The sequence below is a fragment of the Elephas maximus genome, chromosome 6 (assembly GCF_024166365.1).
Source record: "Elephas maximus indicus isolate mEleMax1 chromosome 6, mEleMax1 primary haplotype, whole genome shotgun sequence".
Taxonomy (NCBI): Eukaryota; Metazoa; Chordata; class Mammalia; order Proboscidea; family Elephantidae; genus Elephas; species Elephas maximus.
The window spans coordinates 87,815,255-87,840,424 of record NC_064824.1 but is presented as its reverse complement, the minus strand read 5'-3'; the positions used below and the strand labels follow the sequence as shown (position 1 = coordinate 87,840,424).

The window sequence follows — 25,170 nt, the reverse complement described above, 5'->3', positions numbered from 1 at the left end:
TTTATAAACCATTAAATTATATAATAACAAAGCAGCAGAATATTTTATTTTTACAAAACTATCCTTCAGCAGATGTTGTTACACTGTGAAACCATTTACATTTTGATCTCCTTTTCGATACAAAGATTTTCTAAGGAAATGACTTGGAGCCTTCCACATTTGTCAGATGCTTTTTCATTATTCTTTTCCATTTTTGCAATTCTGGATCCAAATTGCATGGCCCTTTTTGGCAGAAGAGCAGAGCATGTAAGACCAAGTTCCACTGCTGCAAGACGCAAAAGTAGTTTATCACCAATTCCACGGGGTAAAGTCAAGTTTACCTTTTCCCAAATTGGTAAGGAATTTAGAAAGGAAACAACATTTTCATCCAGGAAAGGAAATCTAAAATAAATAGATAAATACAATATCACTATAAAAATCAACATGTTATGATTATTTCTTAATGCATTTTATTCAGTATGTTAGGATTTAATCTGAGAAGTCACTGAAACCAAAAACCAAACTTGCTGCCATCGAGTCAATATCAACTTCATGGCGACCCCATGTGTTACAGAGTAGAACTGCTTCTATAGGGTTTTCTTGGCTATAAGCTTTACAGAAACAGATTGTCAGACCTTTCTTCTGTGGTGTCACTGGGTGGGTTCAAACCACCAACCTTTATGTTAGTAGTACTGAGCAAACCGTTTGCATCACCCAAGTACTCCTTAAAAACCCGAAATCAAACCTGTTGCTGTCAGAGTTGATTCTGACTCACAGCAAACCTATAGGACGGAGTAGAACTGCCCCATATGGTTTCCAAGGAGTGGATGTGAATTCGAACTGTCGACCTTTTAGTTAGCAGCCAAGCTCTTAACCACTGCGTCACCTCAGAGGGTACTATCTTCTCAAATAAAAACGTTCTAGTTGTTTACATAATTTTACAGCTAGAATTTAACCACATTAAAAATTAAATGTTTCATAATGTGAATAATTTTAATATATATGCTACAAAACAGTCTAAACCTCAATAAGTAAGTCAGGTCTATGGTGATGTCTTGAAAACAAGCATAATCTTAGTCAACTATTCAATTTTTATCTATTCTTTATCTTGTCTAAAGAAATTGAACTTTAGGGGCATGAGACCAACATAGACAAACTACACATTGCTGCATTTATGAAACACTTATGGTATCAAAATTGTTTAATTAACATTTTAAGTGTTTAAATGGCAACAAATTGGTGCAATACAAGGTACTGAATTAAAAAAGTAACTTTCTGACCCTCTGGCTTCTCTAATTTCCTATAAAAGTCTGCCCTTCTTACTGTTTAAAATACTTTAACCACCAGCCCCAAACCCGCAAAGTACCACACATTTATGACAGTGTTTCCATTCCTTTACATTTTATTCCAGCTAAAGTAGAGACTGGAGCCCTGGTGGTGCAGTGGTTAAGCAATCGGCTACTAACCAAAAGGTCAGCAGTTCAAATCCACGAGCCATTCCTTGGAAACCCTATGAAGCAGTTCTACTCTGTCCTACAGGGTCACTATGAGTCAGAACTGATTCGACTGCAACAAGTTTAGAGTGGAAATTGGGATGGATAAAGGCATTTGTTATATGGGACATTTTATAAAAATGAATTGTAAAAGCAAATTTAAATAGAAGACAGTAATTAATAGACTATTGTTAATACATATGCCAAGACGCATAATAAATTGGTTATTTAGATTTTGCCATTATAATAGCACTTGTTAAATCACAATTCTGTATAAGCTGTTTTAAACATTTTTAAACATATGCATTTTTGCCTGCGGGTATCATAAGACTTTCATGTGGAGCCTTTAAAATTTACTGCTTTAATCCCCTTCTAATTTAACTGAATTTCTCTCTCTGTCACACACATACACAGTAAACAGAAAACAGTTTACAGACTTTGTATTGTGGCATTTGTTATAATGAAATTTTTGAAAATTATGACAGAATAATGACACAGTAGTCAATGTTTTATATGCCTCACATTGGCAACCTAAGAATGGCAACTGTGTAAAGGTAACCAAGGTTCAGTGGAGAGAGGAAAAGACAGAAGTAGAGAGGAAAAAAAATCAAGCCTCAGAGAGAGTAGGTGTATTATGACATTCCATTTCCCATGAGCCTTACTTGGGCTCCCTATTTGTGCATGTTTGTATCCTTGTAATATCATCATTTAATAAATTAAACCACTTAGACAAATTTCTGCTCTTTATACCAAATAAACACATCTTCCTTTATCCTTAATGCCTAAAAAAATTGTATTCAAGAACTTGTTTACTACCATCAGAAATATAGTCTATGCACAAATGTGTGATTAAACAAGAACACCGTATTTTTAGGCAAATAATGTAATGTGCATCTTCTGCATCTGTTTGCCAGCCACACCCCCACTCCCCCACTCTCCCAGGTATTTTCCTAAGTACGCTATGCTAATTTTTTTTAGCAGCAACATGTGGAAGAGGATTGGCATGGTGGTGCTTGTGAGGGTGCCTCCAGGGGGAAAGGCACAGCCAGCAAACAAATGCAGAGGGCGTTATTTGCATAAAAGTGTGGTATACATATGAAAGTGTGCTGGTTTCTTCGAAAGTTTTAGGTAATCTGCAACATATGACTAAACTGTGTTCCAAAACCATATAGAGGAATACAGTACTGGAACCACCATTCAAATCAATATAGACCTAATAATATGTACAGAAATGTCCACAGAGGCAGAGCCAGGTTTTATAAAATTGGATGACAGAGCTTGGGAGTGGGGCTTATACCCTTACTGGGAGAAAAAAAAAAAATGAGAAAAGCACCCCCTTAAAACAACTCTTTAAACATTTTCTCTCGACATTTCACTATCTCAGTTTTACGTTCACAGACTTTTCCATTATTGTCTAAAAACAACTGTGTCATGGTATCACCTTTGAAAATTGTTGAAAAGATATTTCTTGGACAACGAGTTCTGGCAAACAGCTTCTACCCTAGCCTCTCCCCAGCTTTGCTTCTGACTGTCTCCATTTGTAACATAAGACTAAGATATTATTGCTACTGCTGTTACTCATTTGAACAGTCTCCACAGCAAAAAGGAACCTAAAGGAACCTCTTTTCACAGTCCACTGTTCCTACAAAAACACCCTACAATGCTCCAATAGATAATTAGAATTACCTTCCTTCTTTTCCATGATCACCAATAACTCTGTCATCACGACCAAGATTTCTAGAAGAAATTCGACCTAGTTCCATTTCTATTTCCTTGTTCAATCCTTCTAACCCATGTGTCTGAAAGCGGGCACGATGACGAGAATAACCTGCAAGTTGTTCATCTGCACCAATTCCAGTAAGAACGACCTATGAGGGTTTAAAGAAATCCACGTTAAAAATTCTACCTACTATATAGTAAGGAAAATAACCAAGATAATATGAAATCCTAAAAAAATTATAACCCCCAAAATAACATTTTCAAAAAAAAAACACAAGACAAAGGCATAAAATAGTAAAATATGCTCAATTTTTAAAAGAGGCACTGTGTTGTAGTTTAAATGCAATTAAATATGCTATATTCTTGCACCCTAAATACAATAGCTTTAAAGACCAAATCCACATCTCAGACACTCTTATGAGCAGAAATATTGTACCACACCTTTGCGTTGCTCTGATAGGATTTCACTTCATCCTGTGTTGCTACGCAACCAATTCCTCTAGAAGCAAACCAGACTGCACAGCCAATACTATCATCCAGGACCGTATCCAAGGGCTGAATTAATTGGCATATTCGGGTTCTTCTTAATTTTTGCAGTTCTTCCACAGAAACATTAATTTCAACAAAATTCCAAATTCGGGAAGGGTTGATGGCTTGTAGTTCCTTTAGCCCAGCTCTTCCTGTGATTCTATCTGGTACATTGAATTCTTTATTAGGATTATCAACAACTGTGGCAGCAGGATTTTTAGATAATTCTTCAGAAGGTATTTCCCAATGATTTTTCTGCTTACTCTTATTTTGGTTAAAACTGGTTGGTACAGTCTTTTCTTTACTCATGAAAGCCACATTAAGGAGATCAATTGGTTCATCTACAGGAATATGACGGTCAGCAAGGGTTGCAATAACCATGGAATCAATGCCTCCAGAAAACAGAATTGCAACATTTGCTCTCTTATCACAAGTTTTCAAAGCATCATTTGGTGTCAAGCTTTCATCTCTAGGTAAATATAAGACACGTGTCTTGACCGCGGTACTCAGGACATCAATAAACTGCTGAACCACTTCCTTCATGTGGCTGTCAGTGAGACAGACTTGAAGTGTCTCTTTTGTAGCTGGGACTCTGGAAATGTCAGTGTAATGAGCCTCAAATGAAGCTGGTGGCAACTTCATATTTAAAGGAACAATAGGTTCTTCAAGATATAGTTTGGCTTCATTTGCTTCCACTGATACGATCTTAGGCAAGTCTGCTGAAATTTTAGTCAGGCTATTAACACATTCTTTGGTAACATTCTCCCGAGAAATGTACTTCCAAGGAAATAATTTTAAAACCACACATTTGGAAACGGCAGTAGACGATTTGAGATCAATCCTGAAAATTCCAGATGCTGGAACTTCTTGCCACTGATTGGCTACTCCAGATGTTTGGTTGCCAACTGAAGAGAGGCAGAAACTCTTACCCAAATTATTAAAATGCCAAAGCAAGCTACGGCGACCAAAAAAGTCTCTACCAAACCATAAATAATGCGTAGATGCTTGATAATATATAAAAGACCAAGGACCCTGGACTTCCGAGAAGACTGACAAAATATCAGATTCATTTTTACAAGATGAAAGATAATCGAACATAATTTGAGTATCATTCTCTTTAGTTTCAACCTTTATTCCATTAAAGACTTCTCCATTCCACAAGAACACATTGCCTCTTTCATCTTCCACAGGCTGGGGAGTCAAAATACCTCTCAAGTGAAGGACATGTCCAGAAAATAAACACTGGTAGTTAACACCAGACTTTAACAACTGTTTACTACTACTGGGTCCACGCTGTTTAAGATTATACAGTAAATCTTCTTTCAAATCTTTGCTGAAATGCTCTTCAGAAAAGTTTACAGAACAACAAATGCCACACATTGTTATCTGAAATTAAGTTGACTACTTCTTGATTTTGGTCTTCTCTAAGTTTTCTATTTCTTGGTATTCTTTCTTCAGTTCATCCAGTATATCTGTGATGAGAGGAGGAGAGGAAGAAATATTAAGTAAAATGTCTTGGACTTTTACCTTATAACAGGGCATCACAGATTATGTAACAAGGTCAAATCATCTGAGTATATGTACTATTGCTAGTGCCAATAATAATGCACAACAGGCTATCAATAAAGAATGTTTGTTTTAGAAAAACAGTTTCTATCTACTGAGTGCTTATTTTGGCCCATGCAGTGGGCCAACCACTTCAGATAAATCATTTAATTCTCACAAGAGCTTGGAGGCTCAGAGTAATTCATTCAAAGTCACATGAAGTGGTCGAACAGTTGTTCATACTTAGACTGTTGGAAACTCTAAAACATATGTTGATAACTGTTGCTTTCTAACACATCTTATGTATTTTTTACTTGTTGTTGTGTGCCACCAATTAGATTTTGACTCACAGTGACCCCATGTGACAGAGCAGAACTGCCCATAGGGTCTTCTACGCTGTAGTCTTTAGGAGAGCAGATTGCCAGGTCTTTCTCTATAGACTTATTTTTGGAAAGCTAACGTGAAGAAAATCAAATCATTGTATTAATTTTACTAACAGGTTAATTAAAGACTTTTCTATCCTAATCTTTAGATACATGTATTTAAACAATCAGATCTAGACAGTATAACTTAGGCACCACCATGCATTTCTACAAAAGACTTTCTGCAGATTTCTACAGAAGATACTGGAAAAACTTACTTTTGCTTTCAGAAAGCATTTCTGTTCGGTCTGCAAGAAAGAATATGTTGCTGTTTTGTTGCTGCTTATATACTTTCTGCAAAACATAATTTAAGCTAATATCAAGATCTGATCCAAACAGCTCTCAAAACCTCGAACTCAAATATTACTTGTTCTTGAACTTCAATAACATATGCTCAGAGTAGTATTTTAGAAACATAAACAAGTAAGTCACCCATCTTCCTATTACCCAGAAATTGCTTCCGTTAACACTGAGGCGAAACTTTTTTTACTCTGCACATACCATAATACTGTTTTTCTTTTAACTAAAAAGGCTCTTACTATGCCTACGTTTTTATAATTTGCTTTTATCAGTAAATACTACATTGTGAACACCTTTTCTTATGTTAATAAGTATTCTTTTACAGTATTACTGTATGGATATAAAATACTAGTTTTATTTGCTCAGTTCCCAAATCTTAAGACATTTGTGATGTTACCAACTTTTCACTATTATAAAATCAATGTTGTGATGAAATATCCTTGTAACTAAATCTTTGTGCACACCCGTGATTCTTTTCTAAGCATCAATTCCTAGAAATGATACTACTGGGTCAAGCTGTTACAGTTTTAAGACTTTGATATGCTCTGCCAATCTGTCATCTAGAAAGTTCGTTTCAATTGCGCCTTAACTTCTAATATTCCACAAAAGGCAATATTAGAAATGTCTAACCTGTTATAAAATAATATTTTAAATCCTTTAAGGAGCTAAAATAATTTCCTCCTGAATTTTAAAATGTAATTTTTGGTAACTTTGGCAGCTTGCTCATGAATACATTTAAAAATCGTGTTAAGCACTTCAAAGATTGAGGTTATTATTATTGTTTTTTGGGGGGTGGCAATTTTATCATTTTTTTTTGTTGTTCAACAATTATCCATATTCATTTATAGAAAGTTTCCTCTCTTTTCCATATATTTAAAGTTAATTTATTACAAAAGAAAATATCAAATTCAAGTATAAAATAAATACTATTACTGATTACAGCAGTAAACTACAGTACCCTTAGTATCATTTGGTCCAAAAGTAATGTGGATAGCACCCACCCAACCCACTGCCGTCAAGTTGATTCCGACCCTACCACATGATGGGGGAAAACCATTTTCAACATTACACACACGTTAAAAAAAACTTTTTCACTTTTGCAATTTGTTAACTAAAAAGATGTTGAAATCCTAAACATTTTAACGTTAGATTTATATAAACCATATATGTAATTTTTAATAAAATATAACCAATTACTCTAATAACTCACCCTGTTTTTCTTCAGGTTAGAAAGTTCATCTACAACAATTTTTTGTTCTTTAATCTATAGAAATAAAGGAAAAAAAAATCCTTAAATCAGGAGTTCTCAAGGTATGTTCAAAGATGGTCCTTTAATTGTTTCAGAATCAGAAATGGAATATGGGACTATTATGTAGTGATTTTCAAAATGGGCAGTCTGTGAATATACAGATTCTTTTCGCAAAGTCTGTGTGGGATGGAGGTGGGGGAAAGTTGAAGGGGGAAGCAGTGATTAGACTGGCCAAGGGTTGCTGGTAGCCAGAATACACACCAAGTGGTACGGTAACCAAACAAGGTTTATATCTTCTATTAAAAGCATATGGTATGCACCAAAAGTATTAACAGTTTTTCAATTAATTCTCACAAGCTGTGTTATATTTTTTATTTAATTCTGAATGGGATAAGGGGTGGGCTACTTTTTTCAATTATTAGTGGTTTTTATGATTTATGAACTAAATGGTGTAGCTAGACATCTGAAACAAGCAAGTAATGCTAAATGCCCTACTTGTGGCAGTAAGACCTATCACTTCCCATTGTTGCTTTATTCATTTCTGTATTTCAAAGACTAGCACAGTCCTGGCACTACTGAAAGAGGCTTTGCTTTATACTAGCATGGGAGCATTCAGCTAAGTGAAAACTAAGCAAATAACTAGTTATTTTGACAACCTGACAGTTTCGCTACCCAAACGCTAGTGGCTCTAAAATTATTGTTCACGGTCTTTTTTTCTACCTCACACACCTGGAGAATATCATATATTAATTTAAGGGACTTGCTATGGTAGTAACAGGAACATGCTGTGTAGTTTAAAAAACTACCCCCGATGTGTGTGCACCTTTGTGTCTCCCTAGCTGATAATCAAGGTTCTAGTAATTGACTCGATCAGGTTGAATACCAAGGTTGAATTCATATGACCTCCCTGGGATGAAAGTAGTAATAACAATAGGTTATGTCTGAACAGTACTTTTCCTATTCATTTTAGGAAAGCAGGTATAAATTTCACTTACATACTTCAAACAAGGAAAATATGATGGAGAGAGATTAAAGAGACCTGCCCAAGATGTCACTGTTAGTTTGGGACAGAAGCAAAGGATACCTAATATCTGAAAAGCTGTAACTGCTCTCTCCCCATATTTTTAAAGCTTTTGTCTATTGCACGAAATTTTTATATTGCCTCCCCTCCCCCCCTTTTTTAAAAATAGAGTGACAATCAGATACATGTTTTAGGATTATTACTCTGGCTGCTAAATGGTGAATAGATTAGAAAAAAGTAATGGTGGATGGGGAAACACCAGTTGGGAAGGATTTGAGAGAGTCCCAATGAGAGACGATAGTGGCTGGTCTGGGTTGATAGCAGGGTAGACGGTGGTTAAGAGTCCAGGGGCTTCGGAGGTAGAAGTGACAGGACGTTGTGATGGAAGTCAAGGATGGCTCGCCTGTTACTTGCATAGCCAACTGGACGGACGGTGGTGGCGTTTTCTGAGATGGAGAATACGGGCAATAGAACATCTAGGAGAGGAGGGCGGTCTTTCTAAAAGTTTTAAAAGGTAAAGTGAAAAATTTTAAAAACCTCCGTCCCACTGCTACCTAAGTCTAACCTTGGAGCAACTTTCAGTGTCTCCCTTACTACAACTGTTTAAAAGAAGGCAGCTGCAAAGTGTATAGAGCTGCACATAGTGCCATGAGTAAAAAGTGCACACCAGCTGGGCAAAGCCGAGGCCCGACGAGTCACGCACTGACACTGACCCACCGGGTACCAGGGACCGAGGATGGCCAAGCACGCGGGGAGCGAAGGAGCCGCGGCGGACCATCTTTGGGGCCAGTGGCGCCCCATCCGGGGCCCGTGAGCCTTCCCGCGTCCACACTTGCCTTGCTGTTAAGTTCCTCTTTGTGCGGGGTCGAGTTGTCGGAAGGGACCAGCTCAGCGCTGTCCTCCGGATGCGCCCGGGAGCTGGGCATCTCCATGGAACGCACGAGGCGAGGAGCACAGAACACCTCAGGCGCCCCAGCTGGAGGCAGCCGCCGACCTCTGCGCGTGCGCGCCCTCAGCGGCTCCACCCCCTCCCTTTCCGCTTCCCGTGAGTCCTGCTGACAGCGTCTGCGCACTAACCCGAACGCCTGCGCAGTCTGGGTCTGGCCTGGGCGTAGTTCGGCGGTTTCGCTGAACCTTTTCCGGCGCGCGCCAACAGAGCCTGGTTGTGAAATCTGAGAGCTTCTTCAAGTCTACCTTGGGGGATGGGTTGTAGAAGCGGCTTTTGAGGACTCTTCACTCTTTCTCCCCTAGTAGACTGCGGCGTTTCTCCCCTGTCGTGGAGAGTCGCTATGAGTTGGAATTGACTCCATACCAGTGGGTTTACTGCGGGTTGTAAGCGTCACCCAGTGGTAAATATAAAGAATAGGAATACCGCTAAATTTTTATTATCTACGGGGGGTAGCACGTGAGGCACAGATGTAAGAGCTGTAAGGTTGACAGCGGAACTGTACAAACTCGGTAAAATTTTTGTTAACTCGTTAGCAGGGTTACAAGGTAAAATACAGGAAAAAAAAAAGAGGCACAGTTAAATTTGACTTTCAGATAAAACAGTAATTTTTATTATATATATATGTCCCATGCAATATTTCTAATATTTCACTCCTGTGAGAAAAATTATCAAAAATTTGGAAATAGGCAAAAGAGATTACTGAGTGTTCTTTCAGTGCTGTTTTGTCCTTTTTATTGACCGTATTATTGTACAATTCTGTAGGGGCAGACTTTAACTTGTGGAGTTTTGTCAGGTATCTGTTGGACCAGGTTACTCCAGAGGTTATGATTTATTGTTCAGTTAGACATTAATCGGTTTTGTATCTAATTCTATGATCGTATTCTAACATAATTTTAGTAATACATCCCCAGCATCCCAAATGCTCTTTGAATTGGTTTTAATGTCTTCCCAATTCTCTATATAATTAATGAATTGAATAAAACTTTGACATGTGTTCATTTTATATTTTCATGAGGGTCATGGTGTTATACTTTTGAAAATTACACTTTACCATTGGAAACTTGAGATTCCATGGAGATACCCAAGTGGGACCACCTGTGGAGCCAAATAAATTGTATCACTGAAGAAGTGCACCTCATGGGTTAAGCCCAGTCATGTCTTTATTAGCTTTTAAAGTAAATCCCAATTGGTTATAGACCTAACTTTACTCTCTAATTTTTTTTTTCCCACTCTTCCTATTTAAACTTGTGTGTGTGTTTCTTACTTGTGCCTGGCTGATAAGTCATTTAACACTAGTAGCGGTAATGTTTTGGGAGTTTGGTTTTATGATTTCACCATTTAGTGATACGTCAGGTGATGGGAGGTATATTTTCTATTGGAAGAGACATTACAGGTTATTTTGTTGTTGTCTTCTTGTGAGCTCAAATTAACAGTTTTGTGTTCAGTGGGAAGGAGAACAGCTGTGGTGGTTGATTAGCTTTTGTGTTTCTGTGTTTATTTTCCACTGGGGATTGAGGATACACAACTGAAGCTGTAAGCTCTTCATGTGTCTGTGGGTCTATAGTTTAAAAAAGCCTTTATATCTCATTGTGTAAATGTAAAATGTTTTCCTACTTCTGGAGGATGTTAATACTTATAATGGCTTTTAAAGGAGTCAGTTCTGACTGGTTTGTAGTGATACATAAATTTATAATCCCAAAATTCACAAAAAATAAATAATAAAAAGACACTGAATTTCTAATACTTTGTGCTAGACTTTTAAAAAACATGTCCTTGATATAAAAGCTGCTAGGTCGGAAACTTTTTAAGAATCCAAGTTCACATAATTAAGGTGAGTTTTTGGACAAATTAGACTGGTTTACTAATTTTTGTTTAAGAAAGGACTGGTCTGTACATTTATTATGCCTGATCGGTCAACATCTGCCCATCTGTAGCCCATCACACAACTAGGTAGGCTGTTCTTTTTTCATGCATCTTTCACTTAAGACCATTGCTGTCATGTATCGTTCTTAATAGGATAATTTCATGGTTTTTTTAATGATACTTGTACTGCTCCCCTGATGCTATGTTCTCAATATATTTTAACTGATTCGTATTAGCCTGGCTTCCAAGTTTCTGAATTAATAGTCTCCCCCGCCCCCCATTCTTCCTTGCTTTCTCATTGTACTCCAACACAGAGATTCCTTTCTAGCCACATAAGTCGTTGTCTTGTCTCTTCTAAATGACATGTGGTATAGTCCTGTGGTTCTCAAATACTAGTCAGTAGGTGGGTGCAGTGACATCACTAAGGAGGTGGGGCGGGGTGTGGTCTGTACCAGAAGACACTGTCAGAGGGAGTGACACCAAAATAACCATCTCTAAAATTTTTGTGCAGTGTTTCACTAGAAATTTATTTTTTTATAAAAATATTCCTGTAGTTATAACAACAAAACTTTTTTTCTTAGACTCAGCTTCATGTATCAGTATATCTACAAGACTAATATTCTATGCTAATTTACTTTTTGAATCTTCTAATGTGCTCCAGTTAGAACTGTCATTATTACCTAATTATAATGATGCTTCGAATCACATGGTTTCATCATGTGCTACAATATTGCGGTAATTAGTATGGAGGGTGACACCAACCCTAGTGATGCTACTGGGTGGATGCCTTTCTCACTATATGAAATAACTTGAAAGTTTTGTTCAAATACATACAAATTTCACTGTGTTTTTCCCAGATTTGTAGACTCAGATCTTTGGGGATGGGATCTGGATGTCTGCTGCATAGAGCAGTCCTTACCATATACCTCACACGCAAAATGCCTGCATTTCAATCTTAGCTTCTGCATGTAATCTGTAGAATGGGGGCCTACCTCATAGGGTTGCTATGAGAATTAAATGAGCTAATATTTGTAGTGTGTTTATAATAATTTAAGAGTAAGCACTATATAATTGTGTGTTAAATAAGTAAATCAGAAGTTTCCCCAGATGATTTTGACAGAAGGTTTATGAACCAACGGGATGGAAAGAGCAAGACTCTGAGATAGTTGGCCCATTTCTTGTTGAAGGTACGTCCTCTCTTTTCCCTCTGTGATTCTCAACTGGAGAAGTGCTGTCCCCAGCTGATGCTTTGGAAAAAACATGGAAGTGCTTTTGGTTGTTACAATGATTGGATGGTTCTGTTAACTCTGATGGGGTAGGACTAACTGGGAACTATTTGAAGGGGAACAGACCGAGCCACAGGCTCTTAAGAAACCTAGACTAACAGGCCAAAGGGCAGCCTCAGCAAGCGGACAGCACTGGGAACTGTGTGGGGTGGGCCCTCGGACCAAATAATGAGATGAATCAAGGGTGATGTTGCAATCTAAGTAGGTGATTTCTCTCAGGAATTGTGTCAGAAGATAACAGGGCCTGAGATACTGGAGTGGTGTTTACCATCAGGGCTCTAGTACTGTGAGTAGGACTAGCCCTTTGCCATCGAGTCAGTTCTGTCTCATAACGACCCTATAGGACCGAGTAGAACTGTTCCATAGGGTTTCCAAGTAGTGGCTGGTGGATTCAAACTGCTGATCTTTTGGTTAGCAGCACACACAACCACGGCTTCTAGCGACCCTATTGAACAGAGTACAACTGCCCCATACAGTTACCAAGGCTGTAAATCTTTAGAGAGGCACACTGCTACGTCTTTCTCCTGCAGAGTGGCTGGGAGTTTGAACCACCAATCTTTTGGTTAATAGCCAAGCACTTAACCACTGTAATACCACAACTCTGGAGGAGGACTGCTGGGTATTATCACACAGACTTTGGGGAGAGGAGGCAGGATTTTAGCGATAGTAATAGAGCAGATTAAGCTGGTCTGCTTCTCAAGAGGAATTGCTGAGTCTTCGGGTACTGGGCTAGAGATGAGCAAATCCTTTCTACCGGAGGTAACCCAAACAAACCCAGTAAACTACCGGAGGTAAGAATGTGGAAATCACGCACCCCTGGCCTCTGCAGCAAACACCACGTGTGCAGGGCAAGGACTAGCATCCTGAAAGTTGCATGTTTCGTTAAATTTTGCACCCTAGGTGCTTCACACACCACACCTTAGTCTGGGATCTGCTCTCGTGCCAGCTGAATTTGAAGAGTTTATTATTGGTGGTTTTACCTTACAGTTTACTGGTCACTGTGGCTTGTGAATGACACCAATGAAAGATGCTTTATATGTTGTCAACGTCTGGTGTATCCTCACATGTCTTACAGCTATAAAGATGTTTGAACAAAATTACCTAGCTTCTTCTAGGACTTCTTCCATATGATTACCACAGTCCACCTACCTTCCCAAAGACTAAAGACATGTTCGAAAATTATGGTCTATGTAATTGAAGAAACAGAATTAAACGCAATCACCTCTGTGAGTTAGCATCACAGTGCATAACTGAGTCAGTTAAATAAAATAGTTATGAAATGTTTAATATCAGAAAAGTTACAAATAGTGATTAAATGTTTACTAATACCGAATTTGCAGTAAGATGCTTTAAAAACACGAAAATATATTCACCTGAGTAAACGGAAAATGATATGTAAATGATATATCAGTAATAATTATTTACATATTCAGATAATGTTTTTCTTTATAGAATGCCCTCATAATTCAGAACTCTTCATAGCTGGGGTATTTATGTCAGTTTATATTGTTAGCAATGCTAAAGTTTTACAAAACTGTTAATCAAAATCTGTTTATGACTACCTTGGGGTTGTAAAAACTTTTTTTTTTGGCTTTGTGAAACAACTTGCAGGAAAATACTATTTGTGTTGTCACAGTATAAGCAAGCAAGTTAGTTCAGGTCACCTGTGTTTACTTTTAGATTCTGTTGTTTGGTTTTAAAAGCATTGCTGTGCTATGTCCATTGACTTCTCTTTAGCAAAACAAAACAAAACATCACATGGATATGTGTCTATAATTCCCAGTGATTTTGTAATGGAAGTTGGGCATTCAAGGCTGAGATTAAATCCTGGGTGACCAAAGCCATGTTTGTTTTTTGTTAAATGTCATCATCATAGGTGTGGCTGTTACTGTGGCTGAGCCTGTGTGGTTGAGGCTTCTTGAAAAAATGGCACAGGATGGTTTTTGTAGAAGAAGGAATGTAGATGGGAGAGTAGGAGAACAGGAAGGAGGTGAATGGTATGGGGAAGTTGGGCAGTTAGAACTTGGAAAATTATTTTGTTAAAAGGACCAGAAATTATAATTTTACTGCTAGTACTAATATTTGAACTAGTTGTGGTTTTAGAGTCAAATTAAGATAAAACTAGGTAGAGTTTCTGTAATCTGGAAGTAGCAGCTTCAGAACTTGCCTAGATTTCTTAGGGATAACAATCAGGATCAGTCCAAAGCCGATGAGCAGGAGGTCAGACCTGTCTCTACTCTTCAACCTTTTTACCAATTCTGACACCAGCCGTCCTCCCTATGGCACTCTCTACTTCTCTACTGGGCTGAATAATTTGTTGCAGTGGCCACACAGAACTTCCAGAGCATACTTACGGTTAAGTGGTTTATTAAGCAAGTAACAGGGTACCACTGAAGATCAGGATCAACAGGCAACAACTAGGGATCAGAATTAGGCTCAGGAAGCACATAGGTGAAGCCTGGTGGACTCCCCTGAAGTGGAGGGCACATCCCTCCCTTCTTCAGTGCATGAAGCTCTCTCAGTTCCTCTCGGCCATGCAAGCAAGCAGGCCCTTTTCTCTGCCATGCACACCCCTCTCAGCAGCGCAGGCCTCTTCTCAGTACATGGGTCCTCTTGGCCTCCTCAGGACATTCTATTGCAGTGCTGTTGGCCACTCTACTGCTAACTAATCCAGCTCGTAGCCAGTGTAGCAGCTTTGTTAGCTGTCTTAGCTGCATTCCTAGCAGCAGGTTTCTACTGTCACTACTAATTCTGCCGCAGGGCCCCTTCTGGGCCTCTTGCTGTCTTCAGTGTTACAGCCCTTAACCTGTGTTACAGCTCTTTTAGGAGGTTCCTCTCTTCCTCTCTCTGCTTCTTCTTCTGTCTTATTGCCTCTCTTGCTTTTTCTTCTTTCTTTTCTTCCTTCTGAAACCTCTGTAGAGTTGGCAGCGTATATAGTCATGTACCGCATAACATCCATTCAGGCAGCGTCAGACCACATGTGTGTCCGTGGTGCCGTAAGGTTATATGCTTTACTTTATTCCCTGCAAAGCAATGAATGAGAGGTCTGGGATTCTAACCTTTGTTCTGTCATGAGTATGTTGTGTGACAGAGGACCTCTGTGGGTCCCTTTCATCTGCACAAGGAATGTTTTGGGCTTCACTATTGCAGACATCCTTTAAGGCTCCAAACTCAGAACCAAAGCTCATGCATGACTGAGGGACTGCTTGCTCCAGGTTGGTGGACCCCCTGGTATGGGTTTGGTTCATGATGCGAAGGCAGCGGGGCCATCGGCAGACTAACCCCTAGTACTCGCTGCCTGGATCACTGCCCCTCAGCCTGTGTGCACCCTTCCCATCCTCCCCAAAGTGCTCTGACGGGGGGCTTCCCGGAGTGGAGGGGTGGTTGCCACTACCTGTATGTGGTCGTGGGCAAGGCTCAGGGCACAGGAATCCAGGGCTTTGGCACTGAGAGGGGGATCCACAGCCTCAAGAGTGCTGTTGTTTACAGAACATCCAAATCACATAACGTCCTATTTCACAGAACATATTGTGGATGTTAAGTAACACATGACTGTGAAGGAAACTTCTGGTCAATTTCAAGGTATGGCCCTCCCAGCAGGGCCAGTAACTGACCGATTCACTCACTGTACCATAGTTACTTCATTTGTGTAATCTGTAGTATATTGACCAATTCCTGCAAGATGCGTAAAATGGACCAATCACTAGCGAGGCTGTAGCCCAGGGCCAGGCAAAAAGTATCAACCCATAAAGTCATTTACAGTTTACCCAGTAAATGTCAATCAACCTGGACAAAAGTATCAAACCCTCTGGGGTAGAAAACTAGAGCAAAGTAGGTAACTCCTCAGGCAAGGGTGGATTAACCAGTAAGCAACATATGTACAGTCTTCTTGTGGACTATAGTGAGTAACCATAAGTAAGCCCGTACTTACCTTGCTTACTGGTTAATCCATCCCTGTGACCTCAGGATGTAGGGGGAAAATCTCTCAAGTTGTTTTCCAAAGAACCAACGCAAAAGGCCACATAAAGGAACTCATTTCATCACAGTTCCCTATGAACAAAAATCAAGGGTTTTGTTCTACAAAGTCATGGTTTAATTAAAATGGTTGTCAATTATTTAAAGAAAGTTTTACCTAGGCATAAAAATTTCTGTTCTCACAAGATTCACAAAACCCTGAACTAATTTTTCATTTATTCTGCTCAAGTACATTTTTATTAATAAATTTTATTTTCCTTGATTAATTCAAAGGAGTGAGGCACCCGCAACTACCACTGCCTCCATCAGACTGAGTCCAGAACAACTAGGTGGTGCCTGACTACCACCACTGACTGCTCTGACAGCAATCACAATACAGGGTCCTGAACAGAGCTGGAGAAAAATGTAGAACAAAATTCTAACTCACAAAGACCAGACTTACTGGCTGGACAGAGACTGGAGAAACCCTGAGAGTATGGCTCTGGACACACTTTTAGCTTAGTAATGAAGTCTTTCCTGAGGTTCACCCTTCAGCCAAAGATTAGACAGGCCCATGAAACAAAACGAGACTAAAGGGGCACACGAGCCCAGGGGTAAGGACAAGAAGGCAGGAGGGGATGAGAAACCTGGTAATAGGGAACCCAAGTTTGAGAAGGAAGAGTATTGACATGTTGTGGGGTTGGTAACCAATGTCACAAAACAATACGTGTACTGTTTAATGAGAAGCTAGTTCTGTAAACCGTCATCTAAAGTACAATAAAAATAAAAAATAAAATGAATTTTATTTTCCTAAGAATATAAAATATTTCACGAATTTCCTAAACATAAAAAAAAGCAACTCATTAGTGATGTCCCTTGCAATACACGAGGAAGTTTACATATTTTAAGGGTAGAGACAGAAAGGAGCTAATGGAAAAGATGTGTCTTTGATGGGAACTAAATTCAAGTGAAACCAGATATATGAAGCTCATACAGTATTTCATAACCTTTTATTAGTGTGAGTTCTGAAATCTACAGTATTCAATTTTTTCTTTATTCTTTATGTTAGCTATGGATAAAACAAAATTTGTTTATAAAATTATAATTGCTGATGAAAGGGTCTCATCATGAAAGTTAACCTAATCCCTATGGATAAAACAAAATTTAACAACAAAAATCCTATAATATCCTATTGTTTCTTCTTTCAAGTAGATAGGAAATTACCCCATACCCCAGGAGAAGTAAATTCTGCTTTACAATGTGGAGTCCTAATTGCTAAATCTGGCATAGTTCTAGCTCACTGTGTAACTTTGAGCAGGTTTCAAGAGCTCTGTGTCTCAGTTTTCCCACCTGTAAAGTAGGGATAACAGTAAGTACCTGCATTATAAGAATGTCATGAAACTCCTTAAGGAATTACTAAAACATAGGTAGGATTAAAGGAAGAAAGGTAAACTAATATTGTAACTTCCTTGAATACAGAATATTTAGACAGAAATTGCTACTAAATTTTACAGGAATAAGAGTTTTAAAAGCTTGTCTACAATTGAAGACCCAGTTGCTCTCTAAGAACATAGTCTTACACAAGGCCTAGAAAGATCGTTTTTTCCAAAGTGCTTTAGCTCCAAAGCAATGGTTCTAAAAATTCAGTGTTCAGTATATATTCTCAGTTATATTTTTAAGTTCCCTCGATCCCCAGAGTTTCCAATTTTGCAAAACACCTGCATTTTTTAATGAGGCTTGCAAGTGATTGTGATGATGCAAGTGGTCCTTGAACCACATTTTGAGAAACATTGCTCCTGTTTTCTCCCAAGCTTTAGTTTTTTTTTTTTTTTTTTTAGTGGACATTTGGTACCTCTTTTTAAAAAACTTATTATCGAAACTTTCAAACATATAAAAAAAAAACAGATAGGGTATACGAACCTCTCTGTTCTCATTATCCAGCTTTATAATTATCAACTCATGGACTCACCCAATCACATTCTTCCCATTATCTTGAAGCAAATCTCAGACTTAATATGATTTTTTTGCATGAATAATTCCCTATGTACTCTTTTAAAACACATAGCTGAGTTACCATTATTACATCTAAAGAAAAAACAGTAATTCTTTAATACCATTGAATATCCAGATAGCGTTTCATATTTCTCTAATTGTCTCATAAATGCTTTTCTTTTCTTTTATATAGTTCAAATTAAGATCTAAATAAGGTCCATACATTACAGTTGATATGTCTCTCAGTTCTTTAAATTTATCGGTCTCTCTCCCTCCCCGTCCTCTCTCCTCACTATTTATTGAAGACATCGGTTATTTGTCCTGTAGAATTTGGTATGAAATTATTTAACAATGTTCTCTGTATTTATTGCAGGTTAAATCTGGATACTTGATCAGATTCAGATTTGTTTGTTTTGGCTAGAATACTTCCTAAGTGATATTGTCTTCTTCCTTCGTGGTGTTGTCTTCTTCCTTCAGGAGACACATATGTTCTTTTTCTTTTTGTGTTGTCACCAGCCATATGACATAAAATAATATCAATAAATATCAAAATCTGGCCTTTTTAGGAAAGAATATAAACCTTTTTATATTCAAAAGATATACTGTTGAAGATGGCTGACTAGGTAGAAGCTTCTGCTTATCCCTCTTGAAACAAAGACTAGAAAAACAAGTGAACCAATTACATACAGGACAATCTATGAACCCTGACCATCAAACACAGAACTAAGGAGTTGACCTGAGTGACAGGGGAGCAAAAAGCCACACGCTGAAGCAGCGACCACTTCCAGAGCCAGTGTGCCATGCCACAGCCTTGAGCCCTTGTGGTTTCCTGGTGCCAGAGTGGTGGGGCTGATTGTGGCTTACTGAGACAGGCCAAGCATGGACACAGGCCTAGCCCTCAGGAACAACCTCAGAGGGAGCCCAGCCAGCACACACAAGCTGCACACCGACGCGGCTGACAGGCAAACAAAAAACCACGGGGAAGCAGCAACTGGTTTTGGAGCCTTGAGCGCAGCATCCCAGACAGGAAACCTTGGTGCTGGGCTTTGGACTAAGCGTGGAGGAGCTGATTGCAGCTTCCTGAGACAGCGCAAGCACAGGATGCAGCCCTAAACCTCTGGGGCAGTCTCAACGGGGAACCAGCCAGTGCACACAAGCTACACGCCCTTCTGGAATCTCAGAAAAAACAGTCCTCACCAAACAAGATAAGTAACTTTGTCTATCTTGCCATGCTACTCTCTACTAACTATCTGATCCCTCCCCTTCCTGCCCCAGCCGGCTTCATTAACATTGGAATTCCCTGGGCCAGAGAGTGAAGTGCACTACCAGCTTTTTTTTTTTTTTTTTTTCCTTCTTCTTTCTTTTCTAACCCATTCTCCTGGCCTGAGAAAAGCAGCATTTAACAATCAAAGGAAAAATCCTTCCCTGACTTCCCTAAACTGGAATAATAATACAGAACCAGCTCCATCCAGGCATAAGAGACCCACAGTCTTTGGCTTTCATCCCTACAGGTAACCAGGTGGCTATTATAATGCAAAGGCAATTCTGATAGAGATCTGACTGTAAGTGTTTTATCTGAGGAGTGGAAAGGCAAGTTTTGGAGGTTAGATACCTCTCTACCTATTAAACAGAGCCTTCACTGATCCACACCAGGGAACTGAAGGCTGAGGCTCCACCCACACCACCTAGCCACCTGCTAAAGGGGACTGAGGATAGTGACGCCTACCAAACTATAGAGGTACAAGCACTGGGTGCCTAAGGTACAGCTGCAGAGTCCACCCACCAGAGCCCTCTAGAGAATAGAACCACCCCTACCTCACTGACACTTGGGGGAAGGCTGTCAGCATTCTGCCCTCCTCAGAGTGTGAACCCCCTGCCGCTACTAGAAACTGGTACATACAATCATCACCACTACTCCTCTAAGTTAATAGGTCAGAGCCTATATCACACACTAGGTGACCCTGAGGACTAGGACACCTGAGCTGATTCTATTCAAGAATAGTGAATGGACTCATAGGCTTATATACCTGGTAACAGACCAGACCAGCTGGTAACAGGACATAAGTGATTCAAAAGCTACAGCAATCAAGATAGTGCAATCTAGTAGCCCATCTGGGTGTATCATAACAAAACAAGAAGATAAGACTCAGTGAGCAAATATAAAAGAAAACATTACAATATCTTATAGATGGCTTGGAGACAGCAGTCGATATCAAATAACATAAAGAAGCAGACCCTGATTGCTTCTAAAAAAAAAAACACCCAAATCAAAGAATCAAAATCATTCCCAGATGGAGATACATTCCTGGAATTTCCAGATGTAGAATATAAAAAACTAATATACAGAATGCTTCAAGACATCAGGGATGACCTCAGAAATGAAATAAGACAATCTACAGAAAAAAAGCCAAGAAACATACCAATAAAACAGTTGAAGAAATCAAAAAGATTATTTAAGAACATAGTGAAAAAATTAATAAGCTGCAAGAGTCCATAGAGAGACAGCATTCAGAAATCTAAAAGATTAACAATAAAATTACAGAATTAGACAACTCAATAGGAAGAGGAGCAGAATCAAGGAATTGGAATGCAGAGTGGAGGAGTTGGAGGATAAGGCAATTGACACCAATATAGTTGAAGAAAAATCAGACAAAAGAACTAAAAAAAAAATGAAGAAACCCTAAGAATCATGTGGGACTCTATCAAGAAGAATACCTTGTGTGTGATTGGAGTTCCAGAACAGGGAGGGATAACAGAAAATACAGAGATAATAGTTGAAGATCTGTTGGCAGAAAACTTCCCTGGCACTGTGAAAGATGAAAAGATATCTACCCAAGATGCTCATCAAACCCCATACAAGATAGATCCCAAAAGAAAATCACCAAGACATATTATCATCAAACTTGCCAACACCAAAGATAAAGAGAAAATTTTTAACAGCAGCCAAGGATAAATGAAAAGTCACCTACAAAGGAGAATCAATAAGAGTAAGTTCAGACTACTGGGCAGAAACCATGCAGGCAAGAAGGCAATGGGATAACATATATAGACAACTGAAAGAGAAAAACTGTCAGCCAAGAATCATATATCCAGCAAAACTCTCTCTCAAATATGAAGGTGAAATTAAGACATTTACAGATAAACACTAAACACAAGCTTAGAGAATTTGCAAAAACCAAACCAAAACTGCAAGAATTTCTAAAGGAAATTTCTAAAGGAAATTCTTTGGTCAGAAAATCAATATCAGATAACAACACAACACAAAGTCACAGAACAAAACATCCTGATATCAACTCAGATAGGGAAATCACAAAAACAAAATAAGATTAATTAAAAAAAAAATGGTCAAAACAGGGAATCATTGATGTCATTTTGTAAAAGACTACAATAGTCAAAAAAGAAGGACTAAATACAGGAGGCATAGATCTTATATATGGAAAGGAAACCAAGGCAATATAGGGCAATACAAGTTAGGTTTTTACTTAGTCAAATACAGGTAAATACTAATGTAACCACAAAGAGGTCTAACAATTCCATACTTCAAAATAAAAACCAAGATAAACATAACGACTGAGCAAAAACAAATTCAACTACTATGAAAACGAGGAACACACATCCTACAAAGAAAAACTTCTCAGCACAAAAAAGTAAGTGGAAAAATGAAGTTGTCAACAACACGCAAAAAAACGCATCAAAATGACAGCACTAAACTCATACTTATCTATAATCACGCTGAATGTAAATGGATTAAATGCACCCATAAAGAGACAGAGAGTTGCAGACTGGATAAAAAAGCACGATCCATCTATATGCTGCCTACAAGAGACACACCTTAGACTTAGAGACAGAAATAAACTAAAACTCAAAGGATGTAAAAAAATATACCAAGCAAACAACAATCAAAAAAGAGCAGGAGTGGCAATATTAATTTCTGACAAAATAGACTTTAAAGTTAAATCCACCACAAAGGATAAAGGACACTACATAATGATTAAAGGACAATTTACCAGGAAGATATAGCCATATTAAATATTTATGCACCCAATGACAGGGCTTCAAGTTTCAAAAAAACAAACTTTAACAGAATTGAAAAGTGAGATAAACACCTCCACAATTATAGTAGGAGACTTCAACACACCACTTTCGGTGAAGGATAGGACGTCCAGTAAGAAGCTCAATAGAGACACGGAAGATCTAATTGCTACAATCAACTAACTTGACCTCATAGACTTATACAGAACACTCCACCCAACAGCTGCAAAGTATGCTTTCTTTTCTAGCGCACATGGAACATTCTCTAGAATAGATCACATATTAGGTCATAAAGCAAGCCTTTGCAGAATCTAAAACATCAAAATATTACAAGGCATCTTCTCAGACCATAAGGACATAAAAGTAGAAATCGACAACAGAAAAACCAGGGAAAAGAAAGAGCAGAATTAAATAAATTAGAGAACAGAAAAACACTTGAAAGACTTCACAAGGCCAAAAGCTGGTTCTTTGAAAAAATTAACAAAATTGATAAACCATTGTCCAGACTAGCTAAAGAAATACAGGAAAAGAAACAAATAGTCCAAATAAAAAATGAGATGGGCCATATTACAACAGACCCAACTGAAATTAAAAGAATCAGATCAGATTACTATGAAAAATTGTACTCTGGCAAATTTGGTGAAAATCTAGAAGAAATGGATGAATTCCTGGAAACACACTATCTTCCTAAACTAACAAACAGAAGTAAAACAAATAAATAGACCCATAACAAAAAAAGAGATTGAAAAGGTAATGAAAAAACTCCCAACAAAAAAAAGCCCTGGCCCTGACATCTTCACTGCAGAGTTCTACCAAACTTTCAGAGAAGAGTTAACACCACTACTACTGAAGGTATTTCAAAGCACAGAAAAGGACAGAATACTACCTAACTCATTCTTTGAAGCCAGCATAACCCCAATACCAAAACCAGCTAAAGACAATACAAAAAAAGAAAATTACAGACCTATATTCCTCATGAACATAGATGCAAAAATCCTCAACAAAATTCTAGCCAATAGAATTCAACAACACATCAAAAATATAATTCACCATAACCAAGTAGGATTTATACCATGAAAGGATGGTTCAACATTAGAAAAACAATGTAATCCACCACATAAATAAAACAAAAGACAAGAACCACATAATTTTATCCACTGACGCAGAAAAGGCATTTGACAAAGTCCAACACCCGTTCATGATAAAAATTGTCAGCAAAATAGGAATAGAAGGAAAATTCCTCAACATAATAAAGGGTGTTTATACAAAGCCAACAGCCAACATCACCCTAAATGGAGAGAGCCTGAAAGCATGTCCCTTGAGAAAGGGAACCAGACAAGAATGCCCTTTATTGCCCCTCTTATTCAACATTGTGCTGGAGGTCCTAGCCAGAGCAATTAGGCTAGTCAAAGAAATAAAGGGCATCCAGATTGGCAAGGAAGAAGTAAAATTATCTCTATTTACAGATGACAGGATCTTATACACAGAAAACCCTAAGGAATCCTCAAGAAAACTACTGAAACTAATAGTTCAGCAGATTATCAGGTTACAAGATAAACATACAAAAATCACTTGGATTCCTCTACATCAACAAAAAGAACATCGAAGAGGAAATCACCAAATCAATACCATTCACGGTAGCCCCCAAGAAGATAAAGAAGATAAAATACTTAGGAATAAATCTTACCAAAGATGTAAAAGACCTATACAAAGGTACTATTGCAAAAAACCAAAAGGGACCTACATAAGTAGAAAAACATACCTTGCTCATGGATAGGAAGACTTAACATTGTGAAAATATTTGTTCTACCAAAAGCCATCTATGTATACAATACACTTCTGATCCAAATTCCGACATTTTTTACTGTGTTGGAGAAAAAAATCACCGACTTCCTATGGAAGGGAAAGAAGCCCCGGATAAGAAAAGCACTACTAAAAAAGAAGAACAAAGTGGGAGGACTCACTCTACCTGTTTTTAGAACCTATTATACCGCCACAGTAGTCAAAACAGCCTGGCACTGGTACAACAGCAGACACATAGACCAATGGAACAGAATTGAGAATCCAGATATAAATCCGTCTACATATGAGCAGCTGATATTTGACAAAGGCCCAGTGTCAGTTAATTGGGGAAAAGATAGTCTTTTTAACAAATGGTGCTGGCGTAACTGGATATCCATCTGCAAAAAAATGAAACAGGACCCATACCTCCCACCATGCACAAAAACTAACTCCAAATGGATCAAAGACCTAAATATAAAATCTAAAACAAAGATCATGGAAGAAAAAATAGGGACAATGTTAGGAGCCCTAATACATGGCATAAACAGAAAACAAAACATTACTAAAAATGCCAAAGAGAAACCAGATAACTGGGAGCTCCTAAAAATCAAACACCTACGCTCATCTAAAGACTTCACCAAAACAGTAAAAAGACCACCTACAGACTGGGAAAAAATTTTCAGCTACGACATCTCCGACCAGCACCTGATCTCTAAAATCTACATGACTCTGCTAAAACTCAGCCACAAAAAGACACAACCCAATTAAAAAATGGGCAAGGTATATGAACAGGCACTTCACTAAAGAAGACATTCAGGCGGCTAACAGATACATGAGAAAATGCTCTCCATCATTAGTCATTAGAGAAATGGAAATCAAAACTACAATTGGATTCCGTCTCACTCCAACAAGGCTGGCACTAATCCAACAAACACAAAATAATAAATGTTGGAGAGCCTGTGGAGAGATTGGAACACTTATACGCTGCTGGTGGGAATGTAAAATGGTACAACCACTTTGGAAATCGATTTGGGGCTTCCTTAAATTTTTTTTTTT

At 38.4% G+C, this 25,170-nt stretch overlaps 3 protein-coding genes across 4 annotated transcripts in view; 1 reads left to right on the top strand and 2 right to left on the bottom strand.

The window, feature by feature from the left end:
• LOC126077915 (translation initiation factor IF-2-like) overlaps positions 1-25,170 on the top strand; it is a 420,687-nt gene that overhangs the window by 67,452 nt on the left and 328,065 nt on the right. The window lies entirely within an intron of this gene.
• ASNSD1 (asparagine synthetase domain containing 1) lies at positions 7-5,099 on the bottom strand. The gene is made up of 3 exons (XM_049887660.1): positions 3,633-5,099; positions 3,159-3,340; positions 7-381 (listed from the first exon to the last, which is right to left on the bottom strand). Exons 1-3 carry the CDS (start codon positions 5,097-5,099, stop codon positions 96-98), a joined length of 1,935 nt encoding a protein of 644 aa, XP_049743617.1. The 3' UTR covers positions 7-95.
• ASDURF (ASNSD1 upstream open reading frame) lies at positions 5,102-9,258 on the bottom strand. 2 transcript variants are annotated; one of them, XM_049887666.1, is made up of 4 exons: positions 9,093-9,258; positions 7,197-7,250; positions 5,905-5,980; positions 5,102-5,191 (listed from the first exon to the last, which is right to left on the bottom strand). In XM_049887666.1, the coding sequence occupies exons 1-4, from the start codon at positions 9,186-9,188 to the stop codon at positions 5,121-5,123; spliced, it is 297 nt and encodes a 98-aa protein (XP_049743623.1). In that variant the 5' UTR covers positions 9,189-9,258; the 3' UTR covers positions 5,102-5,120. The 2 variants fall into 2 exon arrangements, with proteins under 2 accessions (XP_049743623.1, XP_049743624.1); XM_049887667.1 differs by having other exon boundaries at positions 5,905-5,934.

Coding starts and splice junctions, on each gene's coding strand:
- ASNSD1 (XM_049887660.1), bottom strand. CDS start 5,099: ATGTGTGGCATTTGTTGTTCTGTAAACTTTTCTGAAGAGCATTTCAGC. Junction 3,341..3,632: donor CCTATCAGAGCAACGCAAAG/GTGTGGTACAAT, acceptor AAACCCTCATAG/GTCGTTCTTACTGGAATTGG. Junction 382..3,158: donor GATCATGGAAAAGAAGGAAG/GTAATTCTAATT, acceptor TATTTATTTTAG/ATTTCCTTTCCTGGATGAAA.
- ASDURF (XM_049887666.1), bottom strand. CDS start 9,188: ATGGAGATGCCCAGCTCCCGGGCGCATCCGGAGGACAGCGCTGAGCTG. Junction 7,251..9,092: donor AAGAGGAACTTAACAGCAAG/GCAAGTGTGGAC, acceptor TTATTTCTATAG/ATTAAAGAACAAAAAATTGT. Junction 5,981..7,196: donor CTAACCTGAAGAAAAACAGG/GTGAGTTATTAG, acceptor TATGTTTTGCAG/AAAGTATATAAGCAGCAACA.